This window comes from Suncus etruscus, chromosome 2 (assembly GCF_024139225.1).
Source record: "Suncus etruscus isolate mSunEtr1 chromosome 2, mSunEtr1.pri.cur, whole genome shotgun sequence".
Taxonomy (NCBI): domain Eukaryota; kingdom Metazoa; phylum Chordata; class Mammalia; order Eulipotyphla; family Soricidae; genus Suncus; species Suncus etruscus.
In genome coordinates, this window is record NC_064849.1 from 139,842,791 (window position 1) to 139,866,921 (window position 24,131).

The 24,131-nt window shown below is 33.2% G+C and overlaps 1 protein-coding gene across 1 annotated transcript in view; it reads left to right on the plus strand.

The window, feature by feature from the left end:
• The window catches only part of XRCC4 (X-ray repair cross complementing 4), a 215,121-nt gene that overhangs the window by 99,570 nt on the left and 91,420 nt on the right, over nt 1-24,131 (plus strand). The window contains exon 6 of the mRNA XM_049766213.1: nt 349-490. Coding sequence (XP_049622170.1) covers nt 349-490 — 142 coding nt within the window. The remainder of the gene's footprint in view (nt 1-348; nt 491-24,131) is intronic.

The window sequence follows — 24,131 nt, forward strand, 5'->3', positions numbered from 1 at the left end:
TAAGGTACTTCTTTATTTGTCTTAGTACCAAGAAATGGAACTGAGACTGTAAAATTATCCAGAAAGAATGTTGCCAAGATAAGCAAAGACCTTTTATTTTTTTTTCCATCTACCCCCCAGCAAAGACCTTTTATAATCAAATAGTTTTGTATGTACTATATCCTTTATGTTTTACGTTATTATTAAAGTGTTTTATACCTTATCCTCATCAAATAGATATGCATTATATTAAACATTTAATATATTTTAATTTTATCTTCCTTTATATGTCCTAAAGCACAGCATTGCCTTACTATAGATTACATGCAAACTTTTGTTGAGTTACATTTTTATGTCATTTTATTTTAGGTCTAAGTGATGATTCCATTATTTTAAGTCCTGATGTCACTGATATTGCACCAAATAGAAAAAGGAGGCAGCGAATGCTAAAAAACCTTGGAACAGAACCAAAAATATCCTCTCAAGAGCAACAACTTTATGAAAAAGAAAAGTAAGTCATTCTTAACATTGTTAATTGTTAAGTAACTCATTTCTTAACATCGTGAGTCAACATTAAATAATTCCAGTATGTAACTTTAAAATTTCATGTTTATATCATTTTCCTTAAGTTCTTGTCTAAGAACTAACATTATAATTTGAAAATTGTAAAAAAAAAAATGAATTTATTTGAATCACCATGAGATATGTATGTTTCAGTCATTTATGTATGCTTCATTCATACAACGTTCCAAAGTGTAAAAATTTTAATAGTTTATTAAATAAATTAATTAATTAAATAAATGATAGTTGTTATAACTCATTCATACATAAAGCGGAAGTTCTAAAACTATAAGCAATCTGTTAATGTTTTATATAAATTAATTAGAAATGGCTTGTAGAGTACAAAAAATATTAGCATCCATCTTAGGTTCAGTAAAGTGTTTCAGTCTGACTTACTATTTAAAGAGAATCTATGTAGCCTTTAAATTAACCTCTCTGTTTTTATGTGTTTTTATGTTTTTATCTTTGAAAAAGATAGCCAAATAGGATGTATTTTTTCTTCTATTTAATTCTATGGTATTTTTTAAATTATATACTTGAATTTTAATGATTTTAACCCCTCTGGTTTACTTTATTCCTCTATGTTCCTCTAAATTTACTTGTAATGGCTTAAAAAGTATAAATATTTGATACTTCATTATAGAAAGAAGCATTTTATAAGGATTACTATCCATTCAATGGGAAATAATGAGCAAATCCTTTGTATATATTTGTGTATGTATATATACTGAATTATATTTTCTCTAAATTTTGCATTAATTTAACCAATAATTATTATATAATAGCTATATAGCAAATTTTACAGCACAGTAGTTTTTCAGAGTATAGAACAAGGTCCACAGAGGGTTACCAAGATTTTATATTGTAACACTTGGGCCATTTCTTTTATAGTTTTATATAAGCAGGGTTCAGAAATTTAGGTTGAATAAAATAATTTAATATCAAATTTAAAAAATATTGAGAAAACAATTGCTTTTATTCAAGTAAGTCATCAAAATGACTTGTAAAAACAGTTTATAGGGACTATATTGTTCATCACATATGTTAGACTTTTAATACATATTTTACATTTTTCTTAGTTTTTTTATATATTTTATTTAAACACCTTGATTACATACATGATTGTGTTTGGGTTTCAGTCATGTAAAGAACACCACCCATCACCAGTTAGTTTTAAAATTTAAGGTAATTTACACAAATAAACAATTCTCAGGTTCTGAAATACTTTTTATTATTTAAATTATTTTTTGTTTTGCTTTGTTTTGTTTTTTGGGACACACCCGGTGGTGCTCAAGGGTTACTCTTGACTGCGCTAAGAAATCTCTCCTGGCTTGGGGGACCTTATGGCACTCTGAAGATTGAACCATGGTCTATCCTAAGCTAGCATGGGCAAGGCAGATACCTTACTGCTTATGCCACCGATTCAGCTCCTATTTAAATTATTTTTAAATTTTTATCAAAGCACTATTATTTACCCAGTGCTGAGTTTTAAACATACAGGTTCCAGCGCCAATCATACTTTGAATGTCACCTTCCCTAGGTTTTCTTCAACACACCTTATCCTATCACTTTGTTTCTATTGCTTAGGGGTAAAGGCAGCAAGTCTTTTCTTATACTTTAATAGAACTCACCAGTAATCCTATATGGACATGGACTTTTGTTCTTGGTAGAGTCTTAATTACTGTTTTGAGTTATTAAATTGATTGGCATGTTCCAGTTTTCTACTTCCTTCTCATTCATTTTCGGTTGAATATTTTACCTTAAGAGGGGTACATCAAGCTGAAATAACTCTCATGATTATAAACAAGAGTATTAACTTTTAAGAATTTTATGAGTAACCAAAATTTAGTCTGTTTCTGATGAAAGTTTTACTGAGAATGAATATAATATGTAATTTTTATGCTTCTGAATAGTGAAGAACGATTGCAGAAAAATTTTATGCATAGTTTATTATCTGGCATATTAACCATTACATCTTATCAAATATATCTGGGGAGTCTGTTTCAATTTTAAACATGCTAAAAACTTTTTTCAGCCCCACCATTTTCTCCATATTATCCTGCAGTTGTATTTTTGTAGAACCTGCATTATTGTTTGACTTGCACATTTTCACATTGACCTAAGAAATACACAGTAGATAATATTTATTTAAAAGCAATCCTGTATATATATCTATCATTAACTCATCCTTGTAGCTTTATTTTGAGAGATGTTTGTATGCTAGCTGCTAAGAATATATTGCTGAGCAATTAGATATAGTCTTGACCTTATAAAGATAAATTTATATAGAGACAATAGGCTTTAATTACATTCTATATATATATATATAGATGCAAACTTTTGCAGGATTTCATGATTGTGATAATCATAGCAAAGGGGACCTCATTTGAGGAATCATCATATAAATTGTCTAATCATAAGTAGGAGTATAGTGATGGAGTGGAAGGCAGAGTGCTACAACAGAAGCAGTATTTTATAGGCATGTTTTCATGTGAATGAGAGTGCATAGAACAAAGCTAAACCAAGTCTACTTAGGTGCATCTTTAAAATTTCGCCAGTATTTATGTACATGATAGCAGTTATCTTTTTCAATTCTAAAGTTCTTTATTTCTGTTTTCCTTAACTTTGATACTACGTTTTAACTCTAAATTGTTGCTAAAATCTCATATTGACTAAAATATTCTAATAGTTGGTTCATTTTAGCATCTCCAAATGAAAGTCATTATACTAAGCTTTTCTATTTCTTTTTAACTCTACTTTTAAGATACTAAATGTACCATTTTGGATTCCCAATAATAAAATTTTCATTCCTTTGAAACACAGGAAACTAGAAAATTGAAAACATACTGAAACTTATGTAGTCACAAGGATAATAGCTTAAGTAAGCATATGTTAGCAGTTCTGAGGTGCAGAATTATATTGCCATTTTGCCTTTGTTTTTTGTTTATTTTTGCTGCCATAAATGTTTTCCTGAAGAATATTTTAAGATCTTTGATGATTTCCAACTCTCAGAGAGACTGAAATTTTTGAATCTGGTAAACTTTGATAAATATTCATTAAAAATAGTGTGACTAATACATACAATGTGATTATTCTTGGAGAACACTCACCCTGTTCTGTAAATTGGTGTACCACTAAGAGTTATTAGTTAACATAACAAAATACTGCATTTTTTTTTCTTTTGGGTTTTGGAGACAGGATCTCCTGGCTCTGCACTCAGAAATTATTTCTCGTAGTGCTTGGTGGAACCATATGAGATGCCAGGAATCATACTAAGGTGAACCGAATGAAAGGCAAGCTCCTTACCCACTGTACTTTAGTTCCAGCCCCTGCTGTATATTTCTAAATATTTTAGCAATTAAGCTTTGTAGTTTCAGCACAATTGATTTTTATTTTAGTTATTTTATTTTTATTTTCAATTCAATGGTTTGCAATACTGTTAGCTATGGTTCCTCATGCATATAACATTTATCACTTTGAATTATAATTTGTGCTGATTAGTATATATTTTAATTCCATTAGTTAAACAAAATGAGCCTAATTAAAATTAATACAGGAGTTTAATAAAATTAGTTTTGTATTTGTAACATTATTAGTATCATCAGGTCAAGTCTTGAGTGTAAACAAAACATGGCAAAATTACTTTTTTTGCCCACCTGTACTTTTTTTGTATGCAATATGCTTTCTTGGATTGATGCTTAATTTAAGAAAATATGAAAATTACCTTTTATTAATATTTAAAGAAAAATGTATTTTATTAATGAAGGAGTGTGTATTTAATTGCATTAGGTTCCAGCTTAAATTTTTACTGAGATTATACTTAACATACTTCAACAAAATATCATAGATAAAAATATATTAAAATTTATATGAAACCATATCCATAGTAGCTTTGCAAACCATTATGCTTAAATAAATATTTTATTCCAAAAAATGGAAATTTTTAAGCTGTGAATATTTTTCTTTCTATTTAATTAATTTATTTTAATTATATCTTTATTTAAACATTTTGATTACAAATATGATTATAATTGAGTTTCAGTCATGTAAAGAACACCTTCCTTCACCAGTGCAACATTCCCATCACTAATGTCCTGAATCTCCCTCCTTCCCACCCCACCCCTGCCAGTTGTGAGTATTTTTAATTTAATAATTCATTAATTATTTTTATATCCAAATAAATGAGTACAAAGATTCACTGTCTTACAAAATGAGATCATGGTGACCAGGTATATTAGAGTATTTTGGCTGATTAAACCAATATTTATCCATTAGTTAAATTGAGTCAGTATTTTATTTTTTTTTATAAAATCTTTATTTAAATACCATGATTACAAGCATGAATGCAGTTGGGTTTCAGTCACAAACAGAATACCCCCTTCACCAGTGCAACATTCCCACCACCAATGCTCCCCTCCCTCCTTCCCAACCCTTGCCAGTATTTGAGACAGGCATTTTCTCTCACTCATTAAACCTTTATTGCTGTGGTGCCTTTTGGGTTTTTCGTTTGATTGTTTTTTGTATTGTTGTTATGTTTTTCTTTCCTTTTTCTCTTTCTTCTCTTACATTCATATTTATAGTCTCTAGAAGGACTCCACCCATTTTTTGCTTGTTTGATTTCCCCCCAATTTTTTTTCTTTCCTTCATACAGAACCACATAACTTGAACCATCTAGTTCCACCTCACAAATTGAGGGGGAAATAATGGAGGGTACCAAGACCAAACAGTTGTATGAACATTAAATAGAAACAAAAAATGATCGGACTTATACAACAAATTCAAAGCCAATGACAATAGAATCGATACCCAATGTACAACTAGCTAGACGCAGAGAAGTCCACTTATACTAGTAGCCCAAGGGAATATGGGAAGAATGCTAGGAAGACAACAAAGGGAAGACAACATTAGTGGTGGGAATGCCCCTGATTCAATGTCACTATATACCTAGAATATTGCTGTGAAAGATTTGTAATCCACTTTTGTCAAAATAAAAATTATTATCCAAAAAAAAAATTCTCATGATAGTTCTTAGTGTAGTTATTTCCCTAACTGCACTAACACTCTTTGTGCTGAGCTTCATATTGTGAACCTGTCCTTCCAGCCCCTCATCTATGTTGTCTCTTGGCATTATTACAATAATATCCTTAATTTTTCTTAAAACCCATAGATGAGTATTTGGTATCTATCTCACTCTGACTTATTTCAATCAGCATAATAGATTCTTTGTACATTCATGTATAGGAAAAGTTCATGACTTCATTCCATTGTGTCTATGTACCCCAGATTCTTTAGCCATTCATCTGTTGAAGGGCATCTTGATTGTTTCCAGAGTCTGGCTATAGTAAATAGCACTGCAATGAATATAGATGTGAGGAAGGGATTTTTGAATTGTATTTCTGTGTTTCTAGAGTATATCCCTAGGAATGGTATAGCTAGATCATATATAGCTCAATTTTCAGTTTTTTGAGGGATCTTCATATTGTTTTTTATAAAGGCTGGACTAGATGGCATTCCTATCAACAGTGAATAAGAGTTTCTTTCTCTCCTCATCTCTGCCAGCACTGATTGTTCTTGTTCTTTGTGATGTGTGCCAGTCTCTGTGGTGTAAGATTGTATCTCATTGTTCTTTTAGTGTGCATCTCCCTGATGATAGTGATGTAGAGCATTTTTCATGGTACTTTTGACCATTTGTATTTCTTCTTTGACAAAGTGTCTGTTCATTTCTTCTCACTATTTTTGAGTGGGGTTAGATTTTTTTCTTGTTAAATTCTGTCAGTACCTTGTATATTTTTTATATTAGCCTCTAATCTGATGGGTATTGAGTGAATAGTTTCTCCCATTCTATGGGTAGTTTTTGTATCCTAGGCACTATTTCCTCTGAGGTGCAGAAGTTTCTCAGCTTAATATATTCCCATTTGTTTATCTGTGTTTCCACTTGTTTGGAGAGTGCTGTTTCCCTCTTGAAGTGCCATTAGTCTCAATGTCATGGAGTGTTTTACCTTTGTGTTGTTCTATATATTCTAGAACATGTATATTCTATATACATAATGGCCTTCTTATGCACCAAAAATGATAGAGAAGAAATGGACATTAAAAAAAAATCCCATTCACTTTAGTGCCACAGAAACTCAAATATCTTGGAGTCAACTAAAGAGGTGAAGGTCTACAGAAAGAAAGAAAAACTAAAAAATTACAAAAAAAAAAAAAAAGAAAAGAAAAGAAAAAAAGAAAAAAACCACAAAAGCTTGCTTCAAGAAATAAGAAAGGACCCGAGGTAATGAAGACACATACCCTGCTATTGGATTGGCAGGGTTAATATCATTAAAATGGCACTACTCCCCAAAGCACTGTATAGATTTAATGCAATACCTCTAAAGATATCCATTACATTCTTCAAAGAAGTGGATCAAATACTCCTGAAATTCATTTGGAACAATAAACACCCACGAATATTTAAAGCAATCCCTGGGAAAAGAAATATAGGAGGCATTACTTTCCCAATTTTAAATTGTATTACAAAGCAATAGTTATTAAAACAGCATAGTATTGGAATAAAGACAGATCCTCTCAGATCAGTAGAATAGACTTCAGTATTCAGAGAATGTTCCCTAGACATACAATTAACTAATCTTGCCCCTTTGAAAAAGGGGCAAGAAATTCAAAATGGAGCAAGCAAAATTTCTTCAACAAGTGGTGCTGGCACTTCTGGTTAGCCACTTGCAAAAACGTGAACTCAGACCCCCATCTAACCCTATGCACAATGATCAAATCCAAATGGATTAAAGACCTTGATATCAGACCTGAGTCAGTATGTTAATGTAATTAAAATGAATAGACAAAGATTAAAACCAGTCAGCTAGTAAATGTTTAAATTAAATGACCCAATTAATTTTGTAATGCCTGCCATTTAAACTGTTTTAGTCCATTTCTCCCATCTGAAATTTCTGCTTTACCTTTGTACAGCTGTTTTCTCTTTCTGTAGATTCTTGCTCAAAAGTAAAGAATAGTGAAATTAGCAACGGAATAAATGAAACTATAAAGCAACACATTGTCTCAGAATCAGGCTCCTGAACTGAGGAAATTTGGTTAAAATGTGAGCCACCCAAATTGTAATCAAATCACAGTGATTGTGAAGACCAAAACTGGAGTCATACATGGGGATAACAGTCTTAGTTATTAGAAATAAAAATAAGTTCTTTTTAGAGAAGAAAGAACTCTAATAAGAAATACATCTAAATACATTTAAGGAGGTCCTCCTTAAACAATCCTTGGGTATAAAAATATCAGACCCTATGGACTGGAGAAGAGCTAAATATAGAGATAGGAATAAAATGCCTCCAACTCAAGAATTTTAGATAGGTGGAAGAAAGAAACTCGTCATTTATTGAAGCTAGGTATAGTGAGTCTAGATTTTATTCTGTACAATATCTTTCACAGACTTCATTTTACATAATTAAGGTAAATTTAATAAGTACCCTACAAAAGATTTCCGATTGTAATTTAGAAATTGCTGTCTACCCTAAGCTCCCACATACTTTAATTCCCAAAACTTTACAAATTATATATTAAAAACCCTGGGAGACTTAATAGTAAATAATTTGTATGTGGATTACCTTTTATATGTGCTTAACCATAGCACCTTCATACTCTCTGCTAGTTCCCACTTAAACACCCCCAAAAGTGCAATTATGTAGAATGCCATTCTTCAGGGCTTAGTTTAGGCTGTGGTCTTAAAAATTCTTAAATATTAATGATTTTTCATATAAAAAGATAGCTATGATTACTGAATTTTAGGCAATAAATGCTTCTCAAGAAAAATTAGTTCTGTGTGTATCGGTCTTCATAAGAAAAAAACAAACTGTATATATGGTATTCCCCAATTCTGTTTCCTCCAGTCATACTTCTTAGGATACTTCCTGCTTGTGTGAGTGTTGGCTCTGTTGGAAGTAATTTTCTGAGAGTTTTAGTTATTAGAACATATTGGTACTTTCTTAAAAGAATTATTTTAACATCATCTCAGCTGCAGGGCAAAACCATTAAAGCTGTTTGGAGCAGATGTACAAATAAATACTGTGTAATTTTTAAGATACTTTCATATAGTCTTTGTTCCTGGGAGTTAGCAAGTAAAATATATATCGGTTCATGTATTTCATGCTAGGTCACAGACATGGTTTAGTCTTCTCTGTGATAGATGTCTTGTAAAAACACAGAACTCTAAGCAAGTTGTTCCAAACAACCTTAAAAATATTATTAAATTGTAACTTTTCACAGATGTTGTTCCTTGAGTTGTAAGTGAAAAAGTTTTAGCTGTGTGTTTTGAGTATCCCATAACTGTTCCCATAAACTAAGCCTTTAGCTGCAGTATTTTGGTGACTAATAGATGCAGCATGCATGCATTCAGAAGCACACAGATACATTCACACACGGCACCATTATTACCACCTTAAGTTTTATTTTTCTGACTAAGTTTATACAATTTTAATATTGTTAATATTACTGCTAGAGCAGGAAAGGATGCAGCATAGTATTTTCTCAGCACAGTATTTTCTAACTTCTCTGGAGTAAGATTTATTGTTGTATAGCTGCCCCTGATTGTATGAGGTGTAATGTTCCTAACCCAGAAAAAAACCCAGTTTCTTCTGTTTCTACTGCAAATTTACAGCAGCATTAGGCATGGAATTGTGTAGTACATACTTTTATTTAAGGACATATCAACATCAGGCTCTCATGCTACTACACGAGAGTAGTAGTGCTAGAGAACATACATCCTCAAAATAACCTGATTTTGCTTAAGTAGTTTAAAAAAGTATTTGGAGGGCAGAGAGATAGCACAGCAGTAGGGCATTTTGCCTTGCACGCAGCTGATCCAGAACAGATGGCGGTTTGAATCCTGGCATCCAGTAGGGTCCCCCATGCCTGCCAGGAGTGATTTCTGAGCACAGAGCCAGGAGAAACCCCTGAACACCACCTGATGTGACCTCCTTTAAAAAATAAAATAAAGTATTATTACTGAAATCCATGGAGTTTTGAAAGTGTTAACCTTTTATTTCTCTATATTTTTCTATTTTTTAATTAAAAACATTTTTAAAACATTTTAAAAAACTAAATATCAAAATAAAAGTAGGGCAGGAAAGAAGCCAGTATTAATACACTGATTGATTGACTTAAATTTTTTGGATTAATTTTAGGTTTACAGCAAAATAGAGCAGAAAGTACACAGTTCCTAATTGTCCTTTTTGTTCTGAACTTGTACAGACTTCTCCACTCTCACCACTAGTCTGAGGTATAGTTGTTATAATCTATGTACCCGTTTTGACACATAATAATCATAATAAGCCAGGTTCATATTTTTCTTTAGGATTCAATCTTGAAATTGTATTTCTGTGTATTTTGAAGTGTATATATAATGAGAAATATTCATGAGTAAAGTATCATGCAAATTAGTTTTCTACCCAAAACATTTTATGTGACCTACCTACTGTTACTCCCACCTCTGAACCCATAGTTTCATAGGTTGACCGTTTTTGAATGTTATATTGCTGGAATCATAAATTGTGTGGCCTTTTAAAAATGGCTTACTAATATGCTTACTAATATGCACTTAATAATTATAATAATTATTTGATAAATTTATATAAAATTGAAAATAACAAAGCTTAATATATTCTTGATAGCCTATTTCTTTCAAGTCTTAAATAGTAATCCATGTCTAGAATATTGTTTCTAAACTGAAGACCCTATAGTTCTCTATGTGCCTCAAAGATATTCCGGTAGAACCACAGGTGAAAATTGTATAAATGAGACTATAGCACCAGACTAGGATTTCAATATATAGAATAAGAGATCTACAGGAAAGAAACAAGATGGGAAAGGGCCAAAAACAATGAGAAATACTAATCTCTATATACCTCAGTTTACCCATTTACTTAACTTTTTGTTTTAATAACATGTGATTTTCATTTTATTTATAACATTATAAAATTGCATATGTTTTTCAAAAAAAAAATAGAGAACACTTAGTCCAATACAGATAGTTGGAATGAGCACATGCTTTGCTTGTGGGAGACCTGGTTTTAATCCCTATACTGCATGATTCCTTAAGTATCAGTGGAACAAACCTACACACACAATCGCCACCCACCCTAGGACTAATCTCTGAGTACTGTTGAATATGGCCCAAAAATAAATAAACATGCAAACAACCATAAAAGACAGATATAAAATATATACATATATATGTATATACATAATGCAAAATCTCACTCAAGTAGAAGGAGCCATTGACACAGTATGTATAATATTTCAGCAAATTTCTTTTATACTTTATTTGTAAAACAGAGCTCACACTATTTATGATATAGCCTTGGGTAACCAGAACCATAGCTCAGAGTACAAAGTAGATCAAAATTAGATAAGAATGTCCATGCACACACACACACACATACACACATACATACATACAGAAATAAATATACATTTTAGATATGCCATCAAACCTCATGGTCACATTTCTGTTATATGGAAGGAAAGAATGATACCCAGAGTAAACAAACACAGAAGGAGAATGTACAACTCCACATAGATGTAGCCCCAGATGGGATCCTCTTTCTCTTTTTGTCTGTCACTCCTTTTCATCAGTATTATTAGAAAACAACATTCGAGAAACAGTGCTACTTGATAAACTCTTTCTGTTACTGCTTGTCTAATTTTCTCCATGTATATGAAGGTCAAATGATATAAATCTACATAGGACATTCTAGGAATGTGATGCTCTGTTATTTTTAAAATAGTTTCCTCCCCCTGTTCTTGGGAAATATCCATTGTTTATGGAATTTCAAACATAGAATATTACTTTTCGTTCTAGCCCTCATGAAAATAAGGTTTGCTTCTGTTCTTTTAGGCTATAACTCATTTTGCAATCCTTATAGTATTGTTACCAAAAAAGGATGGAATAGGTAAAGGATAGGGTCTTAAGGAGAGTAGAGGTAGAGGACTTTTGGTACTTTGAGCATGATAGAAGTATAGTAACTGTGCATGAAAAGCAGAAGCCAAAAGAAATAGTGTAAATAATATTAGCTTATGCTAAATAATGTTGGATGAAATAATGTGATAGAAGACCAAGTTTTAAAAGCATTTTATTTTATATTTTCATATTTATATTATATATACACTTAAGTCCTTATATTGTTTTGTATTATTATTTAAAATTTAATTTACAACTCAAGTAACTTACTAATTTCTAACAAGTTATTTTTATCTAACTGTAAATTAAAATATGATTACTGGTCATCTGTTATTTTTGAAAGATGCTGTTTAAATTTTTATACTTTGATTCTTAAGAGCTTATATAATTATCTTTTTCTTTAATTTAAACAGCAGTGTATTTAAATGTATATGTTTAAATTACATGGAAAATATATATAGTTTATCAGATTCAGAGATAATTCTAAAAATTTTGGGTAACAGAACTTAAACTTTATTTTGTTCTCAATGAGGTACATAAATGTGTGTGTCCAAATTATTTATTTTATTTATGAATGAACCTAATTTTTTTTACACAACTTAAATTCTATCATACTGTTTATCTTAGTTGAAAAGTAAACATAGTGGTGGTTTTAAAACAAGAAAGATTTTTATTAGCTTCGTTCTGTGTTTACTTAACTATTCAGACTGTGGTCTCACTTTCTTTGCTACATATTTTGATTAATGGCCTCCTGGACTTCTTCCAGAATATACTGATTATGGTCAGTGTACTTCAAAGATGATTTATTAATTGTGTTTGTAACTCAAAATAATTAAGTAAAGATTGGCTGTGAACATTATAGGTTTGCCAATAAAATCAACTTTGCATTATAAGATAAAGTGATTAAGAGGATGTTTTTCTCTTTTTAGATGGAAAGAAAGAATATTAAATGTTTTAAAATATATATTTAGTATTAACCACTCCTGCTGACCTTTTAAAGCTTGCTTAAGATGGTTAGTCTTAAAGTACTTGTACATAATTTTAAAATAGCGATTACTTAAAAGTTTAAATAATATATTTTTATGTTTATAATTCACCTTGGGAAAAAACCCTTGTTACAATTCTCTGAGGCTCTTACAGGCATTTAGATTATAGACAGTCTTAGATTTCTGTTTAAAATAATATAGTGGGAAGCTGTCATAGTCTTTCTGTATTATATTCCATCTGTATTGTGCATGTATAATTTGAAGATGCTTTGATGTAATTGTTCTTTAAATTTTCCTTGATAATTGTTATTGTTTTAGGCCTCTAAAAATAGAATAATGGTAAATATTCATTATGTTTGATTAGAGGATTTTTAATGAATATGATTAATACCCTGCTTATAATATATAGGCCAATATGAAAAGAAAATTGCGCAGTTTTTACTATGAAGAATACTTTATTCAAAAATTTATGTTAATAATGAAATTGTTTAATTTAATCTATCAACTAATGTATCACTAAATATTAAACACTATTTAATTTGTCTTAAAATATTGGGAAATAAATGATTTTATCATTTTAGAACCTTTTAAGTTTTGTTTGATAGCATTGGCTAATAATATAAAAGTAAAACAATTACTACATTCAGTTACCAAGTAATATTGCAATTTCAAAAAAAAAATTTTTTTTTTGGCTTTTGGGCCACACCCGGTGATGCTCAGGGGTTACTCATGGCTATGTGCTCAGAAATCGCTCTGGTTGTTATAAATAAAATGAAAATCGCATGTTATTAAAACAAAAAGTTAAGTAAATGGGTAAACTGAGGTATATAGAGATTAGTATATCTCATTGTTTATGGCTCCTTTCCCATCTTGTTTCTTTCCTGTAGATCTCTTATTCTATATATTGAAATCCTAGTCTGGTGCTATAGTCTCATTTATACAATTTTCACCTGTGGTTCTACCGGAATATCTTTGAGGCACATAGAGAACTATAGGGTCTTCAGTTTTGTCATATGGGACTGCTGGGGATCGAATCGCAATCTGTCCTAGGCTAGCATGTGCAAGGCAGGAGCCTTACTATTTGTGCCAATGCTCTGGCCCCAAGCAATTTAAATTTAATTGAAAAATATTTTCAAGGGGTTTGAGAGGGGCTGAGTAAATTTACCTCCCATCTCACAAATATGATTCTCCACTATGTACACAAAAAATTAGATTATGGATTGATATTTTCTATAAGATCTCAGCACATGTTTCTAAATAATTCCTAAAAATTATAATTCTGGGGTCCATGTGATAGTAGAGAGGGTAGTGTGCTTAACATCCTCACCATAACTGAAGTTCGATCTAAGGCATCTTAGTTCCTTGAGCATCATCCGGAGTAATTCCTGAATGCAGACCCTCGAGGAACCATTGAGAATCAGAAAGTAGGGCCCAAAAAGTTACAATTTATTTTAAGTTTATTTGTATCATTTTGTGAGATAGTTTGTAATTTGGGCCATACCTAGAATACTCAGTAATATTCTATGATCATGGATCACCCCGGGATCAAACTTGTGTTGGCTAAATGCAAGACAAAAGCCTTAACCGTTATAGTATCTCTTTAGCCTTCATATCACTTTTAAAATATTAGTTTTATAGCAAATAGTTATAAACTATCAGAAAATTTAGAATTTTATTAATGTCAGTATGATTGAATATTTTTCCTTACCTAGAAGTACTTACCTAGAATTACAAAATAAAGAATTTGGCTCCCGAATATGTCTTCATCAGCCATTGTGTTTGAAAACAAACAAACAAAAAGGAACCAACAAAAATTAATTAGTAGCATAGATCTTCCACCTTTTGACTACATTGTAATTTCTGGCAAACAGTTTTGTCTGGGGAGGGAGAGCTCTGGCTAAAGATAATATATGTAAATTTGACACTATTGGTGATAACAAGAACTATAAAACTATAAAACATATGACAAGTATATGCACTTCTCAAAGAAGAAAATTGTTAATCCTTTTTAAAACAAATTAAAGAGAAGGGTGATAATCATAACACTAGCTAGGTGTTGAGTTTTATCTTGTGGTATGATGGCTACTAGATCCATCAAGTGAAGAAACTAAAGATAGGTGATGTAAACCTGGCCATTGAATCTACACTTCTTTTCTTTTAACACAGAAACTTCTTTTGCCATACTTTGCATTTAAGTTTTACCAGGGCACAAAGACACATTTGTCATTATCACTGGCAATGAGGGATGATGGTTTTGTGTCAAATTCTAGGCAATGAGAGTGTAAAAAGAACTGGCATGTGCAATTTGAGTCTTTCCTCTAGAACACTTTCCTTCTGAGATCATAATTCATCTACCACTAGTCCCACCACCACTACACTTCCCTTTACTAGTGTTTCTAGTCTCCCACACACCACTGTAATCTGCCTCCATGCAGACACAAATTTACTTCATATTGCTTGTTATAACATAAAGGCAAATTGACTTATTGTAACATAGATCAACAGCAGGTTCATTTGAAATGATTGCTATATCTTTCCATGTTGTTTTTAAAGTCAGTGACAAGGGGTTTACTGGACTGTGGTTGGTGCTAGTTAAGCCTTCTGTGTTACTGTTTAGGCTCAAATGAGATTGGTCTATTACTATGTAATTTTCTCATCAGATTTCCATTGATACTACTGGGCTGACACTACTATTAGATAATAAGGTGTCAAGATTTATAGATCTAAAACAAATTTGGTGGCTTAAAAGTTTGTCTCTGTGCTTGGGTCATTTGCGTCAGAGGATATAAGGAGTGGTATTTGGCTGCCCCCTCCGCTTTTTGAGAATGCCACAGAGGAGGTACCAGCCATGATCAAACTACCTGGAAAGTATTGGTGACCATTATTTTCTTTTGGTGCATGGTAAAGTAGTCAGTAGTTTTTTCTGTTCCCCCACCCCAACCCACCCCCCATGGAGAAGGTGGCAACTGTTTATGGGGCTGCTAGAATTTCTTTAGGAGTTGCAGGGAGATGGGAGGTTGTTCAGACCAATATCATTTCACTTGAAAAGGCACGTAGTTTTTAGCCCTGCAGTCTGATCTCACCTGAGAAGATTTACCTTCTCATATATTTAATTATCATGTGAACTCAGTCATAGACCTGGACCGTTTCTGTTGGAAGGTATAGTGGGTGGCATTTTGCTGCTGTGGTTCATGAGGTAAGGAGACTCTGCCCTCCACCCCCTTTCTGAGAATGCCACAAAAGTATCAGCTAGAAATGCATTACCTGAGAAATATTGAAAGCCTTTTTTTTTTTTTGAAAAGAGAGGTAATTTAAAGATAGTACTAGTGACCATATCATGAAGTGCACATAAGATACTATGTCATAATTCTAAAGGGGGACTTAAATCTTAATTTGAGTTTTTTTATGGTTGTTTGTTTGTTTGTTTGTTTGGGGGCCATACGTACTGGTATTCAGGGACTGTTCTTAACTCTGTACTCAGATGTAACCCCTAGAGCTGCTCTGGGAACAGGAATTTGTACCAGGAATGGCTACATGTAAGTCAAGTGCCTTACCTCCTGTGCTATATCTTTATTAATAAAGACATAAGGAACAGCTTATGGTTTTGAACTAAAAAATGGCATACATAATAAACAGTACTGTAGAAAATTTTTTCTAAAAACGTGTTTGATGAACATATGTTCATATATATGTACATGCATGTGTGTGTGTTTACAGCTGCTAGGAAGATTTATTTGAGAGAATGTGATTTTAAGTGTGAAGTTAAGAAAGCAGTATGGCGGATCAGAGAAGATTGAGAAATATAAAGTCTACTTTATTCTTACCACCGAAGACTTAAAAAATATTTGTTTATGAAAATTCATTTTTCAACATATCTATGTCAAAGTTCCTCATATCTTGCATTTGGAATCACCCTACACGAATGCTGGATAAATGGAAGTTGCTTATCATTGGCAATGACTTATAAATATGCTGCTTTTAAAAGTTTAGGAATTAAACTTCAAAGTGAAGAATTTAATGCAAATTTTTAGTACAGAAAAAAATGATATAATATTCTAAGGTTAGTTTAATACCTGTCATATATAGAAGGAAGTAGGGGCATTTGCTTTGCATTCAGAAGGATGGTGGTTCGAATCCTGAGTAGTATAATATACTATTGTCAAGTAAATTAAATGATGAATTGATCTAATCAGTACACTAGGTAAAGGAAATATTAAGGTATTAAGGTGTCTTCACCTATCTTGGTAGTTACTGCTATTTACATAATAACTACCTAAAATTGACTTATCCCCTACTTTTCCTTTCTTGAACTCACCAACCAGCCTCCAACTTTACTTTATCTACCTGTCTCAGTATGCCTATCTCTTAGATGTAATTATCTCTTTGAACCTACTTGCTGTCCACTACTGGTACACTGTCCTATGCTAAGTCATATTCGTCGTTTTGGGAGACACACCCTGTGGCACTCAGAGGACACATTTGGGTCTGGCTCAGAAATTATTCTTGGTAGGCTCTGGGGACTATATAGGATAAAGGGGATCAAACCTGGGTTGGTCATATACAAGGCAAATGCACTATACACTGTGATATTGCTCTGGACCCACCACACTTATCTTATACCTGGAATATTGATACCCTTCTGTTTGGTCTTTGCATTTCCATTTCTCCATTCTCTGATCCACTGTAAAATTCTAAAATACAGGAATTTAACTGTGTCTTTGTATTTCTCCAGTGTCTTCCAGCTCCTTCTCTTTTTCTGTGGTAGTCCAGTGGCCTTCCATTATACTTAAATTCTAAAGTTATAGTCATAGTTTGCTTCCTCTTAGTGATCTGCTTCTTGAAACTAGTTATTTCAATATTCAATATTCAAACTAATAATTTAAACATTAGTTTAACGAAGATTTGGCAATCTTATTCCTCATTCACAGTAAATACATTTTGTGAATTACTGTAAACACTGAATTAATAAACATTGATTCATCATTCTTATACAGTATTAAGTCCCTGGATCCCTATGTCACATTTTTATCAGCCTCTGAGTAAGTTTTATGTATATTTCTGTTTAAATACACCTTAATATGTTTTGTCGATTCATTGGGCACATGGTCAACAACACTGTAACTCATACCAAAATGAAATTTAACTTTGCATCTTTTTCATTTTCTTTTCTCCTTCTGGTGTCCAGTTATCAAAATCTGAATGAAGATAGTCTTCCAAATGAAGTTAACTATTTGAAAGCAGCTAATATATATTTTTATGTTTTATAGCACTGAATCAGAGAATTTCTTAACATTCGACAATCCAAAATAATTAGAAATGAACCAAAGAATAATTTAGAAGTCCTGTGCGATATGCATTGATTTTTTTTTACTGGCTCCATGCACATTGCATATATTAATCATAAATATACTGTACTTATATTTTTAGGTTCACATTGGTTTACCTTTGCATTGTAAATTTACATTTGTATACAACATTTAAATGTATTGACTTTATACATATAATGTTACAGCTATCACCAAAGTGTCAATATCCATTCTCTCCACCATTTGGATGTTTTTACTTTTAATTTTATTTATTTTTATATGACATATTTAAAACTGGGCCTGAGAGATAGCACAGCGGTCAGGCATTTGCCTTGCATGCAGACAACCCAGAAGAGACCCGGGTTCAATCTCCGGCATTCCCTGAGCCTGCCAGGAGTGACTTATGAGCGAGAGCCAGAAGTACCCCTGAGCTCTGCCTGGTGTGGCCAAAAAAACAAAATTAAATAAATAAATTCAAAAGATAATAAATAAAATAAACCCCACCTCCTACATGAGCACACACATATCATTAGTAAACTCTGTTTACAGAGTCTTAACAATTTTTACTATTGAAAGTTACCTATCTCTTGCTTTGTATACCACATATGAGTAAGATTTTTTGATGTGGGGCCAGAGAGATAGGATGGAGGTAGGGGGTTTGCCTTGCATGCAGAAGGATGGTGGTTCGAATCCCGGCATCCCAAAATGTCCCCCAAACCTACCAGGAATGATTTCTGAGTGTAGAACCAGGAGTAACCATTGAGCACTGCTGGGTGTGACCCAAAAACCAAAAAATAAAATAAAATAAAAGCTATCAATTAAAAAAGAAAAGATTTTCTGATGTATTTTACTTAACATGATACCTTTATGTTATAGCAGTAAACTAGATTTCATTTTAAGTTATAACAGATTATGTATATATAATTTTATTTATTTATCTGTCTTTGGGAATTTGAGGTTGTTTCCAGCTGTTGGTTATCATAAATAGGGTTGCAGTGAAACATAGATGTACTTTTCAAATTAGTGTTTTTATAGTCATTGAGCAATTACCTGGGAGTGTGATTCCTATATAACATTAAACTTCTGTTTTCACTTTTTTATATATATATAAAGTGACCATTCCTCTCATCTTCTCTCCTCCACCCCCAACCCACCACTATTTCCTGTTCCTTAGGCCATGAAAACATTCCCAGAGATGCTTAGCCCTGCTTTGATGTCTCACAGTTTATTGTATTGCTATGCATGGCCTTTTAGTACTTGAGAAATAACAGGGTCACTCCCAGCAAGAATTGGGCTGGGAAGCAGGACTTCTATCACCAAAAGTAGTTCTTGGTGTTTTTAATTTACTTTTTTGGTAGGGAAATTTCCATCCTGTTTCCACAGGGTCCAGATCAATTTTCATTCTCACAGCCTATGAAATTTTCAATTCTTCATGCTTCTCACCAACACTTGTTTCTGATTTCTTTGATAAAAATCTTTCTCTCGGTGCTGGAAGTACCTCCCTATCAGTTTCATTTGTGTTTCCTGTTAAAAAATGTTTTTTATGTGCTATTGGCAGTTTATCATCCTTGATGAAGTTTCCAGTTTTTTTCCTCATTTTTTGAGGTTGTTGGTTTTTGTTCATGAATTTGGGTATATATGTGTACTCTTAACATATATATAGGTAAATATGTGTATATGTATACATCATAACATTTTAATGCATATTTTGTGAATACTTCGCATAGTCTAAGCACTGGTCAAGGCACAAAGTATTTGGATTTCAGTGATAAGGAAAATAAAAAGCAAGGTCATATGAGGTAGGAATAAAGAAAAAATACACAGCATTTTTTTAAAGGTGATAAAAAAAAGGAATAGTGAAATAATTTTTCCTTATATAAAATGAAAAATCATGGGAAGTTTCTCCGAGGAATTATATGTAAATGTAACATAACTGATGAGGAGATATGCCTGGGAAACAGGGTGAATGAAAGTAATACAAAGGTCTTACTCGCATTATGATTATTGTAAATTTGTAATGTTAAAGGACCAGAAAAGTGGCCTATGTAAATGGAAAAGAAAAGGAGCCCTATCTGATATCAGAGATGGGCAGTGAAAGGAGGAAGGTCAGATCATTCCAAGGTCTGAGTTTTCTAATTTATTTATTGTGTAATATGTCTGATGGAGGGTAATTTATATGTTTGATGTTTGTTCTGAGAATTATCTATGATCACAATGTAGAATATGCATATGGAGGTAGGAAATTAGGTGAAAAAGTGATCAGTTAGGTTTTGTGGTTGTCCAGGGAAAATGTGATAATGACTTATAACTGTAAAATAGTGAGGCATTCTTAGATCTTGGGTATGTTCTAGCAGCTAAGTTGTCTTGAGAGAATAGAAGTATTGCTATGTGTTAGGCTGGAGAAACGAGGTGAATGGTTTAAGGTTCAAAATGAGAAGAACTAGAAATAAGATATACAGAGTTGAAAAAGTAGAAGTTTCAGGTTTGACTAGCTTGCATTTTTTAAAAAAAATATATTTAAGCATGATGTTTACAGACATGTTTGTAGTTGGGTTTTAATTTTTACCCTTTTTACCAATCCAGCATTCCAACCCAAAGCTCCCCAACTCCCTCCTCTATCCCTTGGCTGTATTTGAGGCAGGCATTATATTTCTCTCACTCATTACCATTGTCATGGTAGTTGACAGTGTAGTTATTTCTCTAACTGGACTTTCCACTCTTTGTGGTAAGCTTCATAGCAGGGGCCTGTCCTCCCAGCCCTCACCACTATTGTCTCTGTGTATTATTACAATGATGTCTTTTATTTTTCTTAAAACCCATAGATGAGACAGACTATTCTGTGTATATTTTTCTCCTTTTGACTTATTACACTCAGCATAATAGTTTCCATGTCCATTCATGTATAGGAAAATTTCATGATTTCATTTTTCCTTATGGCTGTATAATATTCCATTGTGTATATGTACCATAGTTTTTGTAACTACTTATCTGTTGTTGGGCATCTGGGCTGTTTCCAGATTCTGGCTATTTATTGTAAATAGCACTGTAATGAATATAGAAGGAACATAGAATGAGTCCACCCGGATTGTTCTAGTTGTTTGTGACATGTTCCAGTCTATTTGGTGTGAGGTGGTACCTCGTTGTTTTGATTTGCATCTCTCTGATGATTAGTGATATGGAGCACATTTTTATGTACCTTTTGGCCATTTGTATTTCTTTTTTGAGGAACTATCTACTAATTTCTTCTTCCCATTTTTTTTGGGGGGGGGTTTGGGCCACACCTGGCAGTGCTCAGGGGTTACTCCTGGCTCTACGCTCAGAAATCGCTCCTGGCAGGCACGAGGGACCATATGGGACACTGGGATTCGAACCAACCACCTTAGGTCCTGGATCAGCTGCTTGTAAGGCAAACGCCGTTGTGCTATCTCTCTTCCCAATTTTTGATGGGGAATTTTTTTCTTATTAACTTCTGTCAGCACCATGTATATTTTCAATATTAGCCCCTTACCTGATGGGTTTTGAGTGAATAGTTTGTCCCATTCTGTGGGTGGCCTTTGTATCCTTGTCACTATTTCCTTTGGGGTGCAAAAGCTTCTAAACTTAATATATTCCCATCTGTTTATCTGTGCGTCCACTTGTTTTGAGAGTGTTGTTTCCTCCTTGAAGATGCCTTTAGTCTCGATGTCATGGAGTGTTTTACCTGTGTGTTCTTCTATATACCTATAGAATATATGTGTTCTTCTACAATATGGTTCCAGATCTATAGCAAAGTCTTTAATCCATTTGGATTTGACTTTGTACATGGTGTTAGATGGAGGTCCGAGTTTGCTTTTTTTGCATGTGGCTGACCAGTTGTCCCAACACTACTTGTTGAAGAGGCTTTCCTTGCACCATTTTGCCTTTCTTGTCTCTCTATCAAAGATTAATTGATTGTATGTCTGGGGAACACTCTCTGAATACTCAAGTTTATTACACTGACTGAGGATCTGTCATTATTCCATTATCATGCTTTTTAATGGCTTTATAGTACAACTTAATATTGGGGAAAGTGATGTCTCCCATCTTCTTTTTCCTAAAGATTTCTCTAGCTATCTGTGGGTGTTTATTGTTCCAAATGAATTTCATGAGTGTTTGATCCACTTCTTTAAAGAGTATTATGGGTATCCTTTGAATAATTGCATTAAATCTTTACAATGCTGTCAGGAATTTCGTTATTTTAATGTTGGTAATCCTCCCAATCCATGAACAGAACATATGTCTCCATTTCCTTATGTCCTCTTTCATTTCTTTTTTAAATTAATTTATTTAAAGAAAATGTACCACATAGTTGACATAACTGATCATAATACATTTTTTTTTTAATTTTTTTTTTATTTAAACACCTTGATTACATACATGATTGTGTTTGGGTTTCAGTCATAAAAGGAACACCACCCATCACCAGTGCAACATTCCCATCACCCAAGTCCCAAATCACCCTCCTCCCCACCCAACCCCCGCCTGTACCCTAAACAGGCTCTACATTTCCCTCATACATTCTCAATATTAGGACAGTTCAAAATGTAGTTATTTCTCTAACTAAACTCATCACTCTTTGTGGTGAGCTTCCTGAGGTGAGCTGGAACTTCCAGCTCTTTTCTCTTTTGTGTCTGAAAATTATTATTACAAGGGTGTCTTTCATTTTTCTTAAAACCCATAGATGAGTGAGACCATTCTGCGTTTTTCTCTCTCTCTCTGACTTATTTCACTCAGCATAATAGATTCCATGTACATCCATGTATAGGAAAATTTCATGACTTCATCTCTCCTGACAGCTGCATAATATTCCATTGTGTATATGTACCACAGTTTCTTTAGCCATTCATCTGTTGAAGGGCATCTTGGTTGTTTCCAGAGTCTTGCTATGGTAAATAGAGCTGCAATGAATATAGGTGTAAGGAAGGGGTTTTTGTATTGTATTTTTGTGTTCCTAGGGTATATTCCTAGGAGTGGTATAGCTGGATCGTATGGGAGCTCGATTTCCAGTTTTTGGAGGAATCTCCATATCGCTTTCCATAAAGGTTGAACTAGACAGCATTCCCACCAGCAGTGGATAAGAGTTCCTTTCTCTCCACATCCCCGCCAACACTGTTTATTCTCATTCTTTGTGATGTGTGCCATTCTCTGGGGTGTGAGGTGGTATCTCATCGTTGTTTTGATTTGCATCTCCCTGATGATTAGTGATGTGGAACATTTTTTCATGTGTCTTTTGGCCATGCGTATTTCTTCTTTGTCAAAGTGTCTGTTCATTTCTTCTCCCCATTTTTTGATGGGGTTAGATGTTTTTTTCTTGTAAAGTTCTGTCAGTGCCTTGTATATTTTGGAGATTAGCCCCTTATCTGATGGGTATTGGGTGAATAGTTTCTCCCACTCAGTGGGTGGCTCTTGTATCCTGGGCACTATTTCCTTTGAGGTGCAGAAGCTTCTCAGCTTAATATATTCCCATCTGTTAATCTCTGCTTTCACTTGCTTGGAGAGTGCAGTTTCCTCCTTGAAGATGCCTGTAATGTCCTGTAGTGTTTTGCCTATGTGCTGTTCTATATATCTTATGGTTTTGGGGCTGATATCGAGGTCTTTAATCCATTTGGATTTTACCTTTGTACATGATGTTAGCTGGGGGTCTAAGTTTAATTTTTTGCAAGTGGCTATCCAATTGTGCCAACACCACTTGTTGAAGAGGCTTTCCCTGCTCCATTTAGGATTTCCTGCTCCTTTATCAAAAATTAGATGGTTGTATCTCTGGGGAACATTTTCTGAGTATTCAAGCCTATTCCACTGATCTGAGGACCTATCCTTATTCCAATACCATGCTGTTTTGATAACTGTTGCTTTGTAGTACAGTTTAAAGTTGGGAAAAGTAATTCCTCCCATATTCTTTTTCCCAATGATTGCTTTAGCTATTCGAGGGTGTTTATTGTTCCAAATGAATTTCAAAAGTGTCTGATCCACTTCTTTGAAGAATGTCATGGGTATCTTTAGAGGGATGGCATTAAATCTGTATAATGCCTTGGGGAGTATTGACATTTTGATGATGTTAATCCTGCCAATCCATGAGCAGGGTATGTGTTTCCATTTCCGTGTGTCCTCTCTTATTTCTTGGAGCAGAGTTTTATAGTTTTCTTTGTATAGGTCCTTCACATATTTAGTCAAGTTGATTCCAAGATATTTGAGTTTGTGTGGTACTATTGTGAATGGGGTTGTTTTCTTAATGTCCATTTCTTCTTTATTACTGTTGGTGTATAGAAAGGCCATTGATTTTTGTGTGTTAATTTTGTAGCCTGCCACCTTGCTATATGA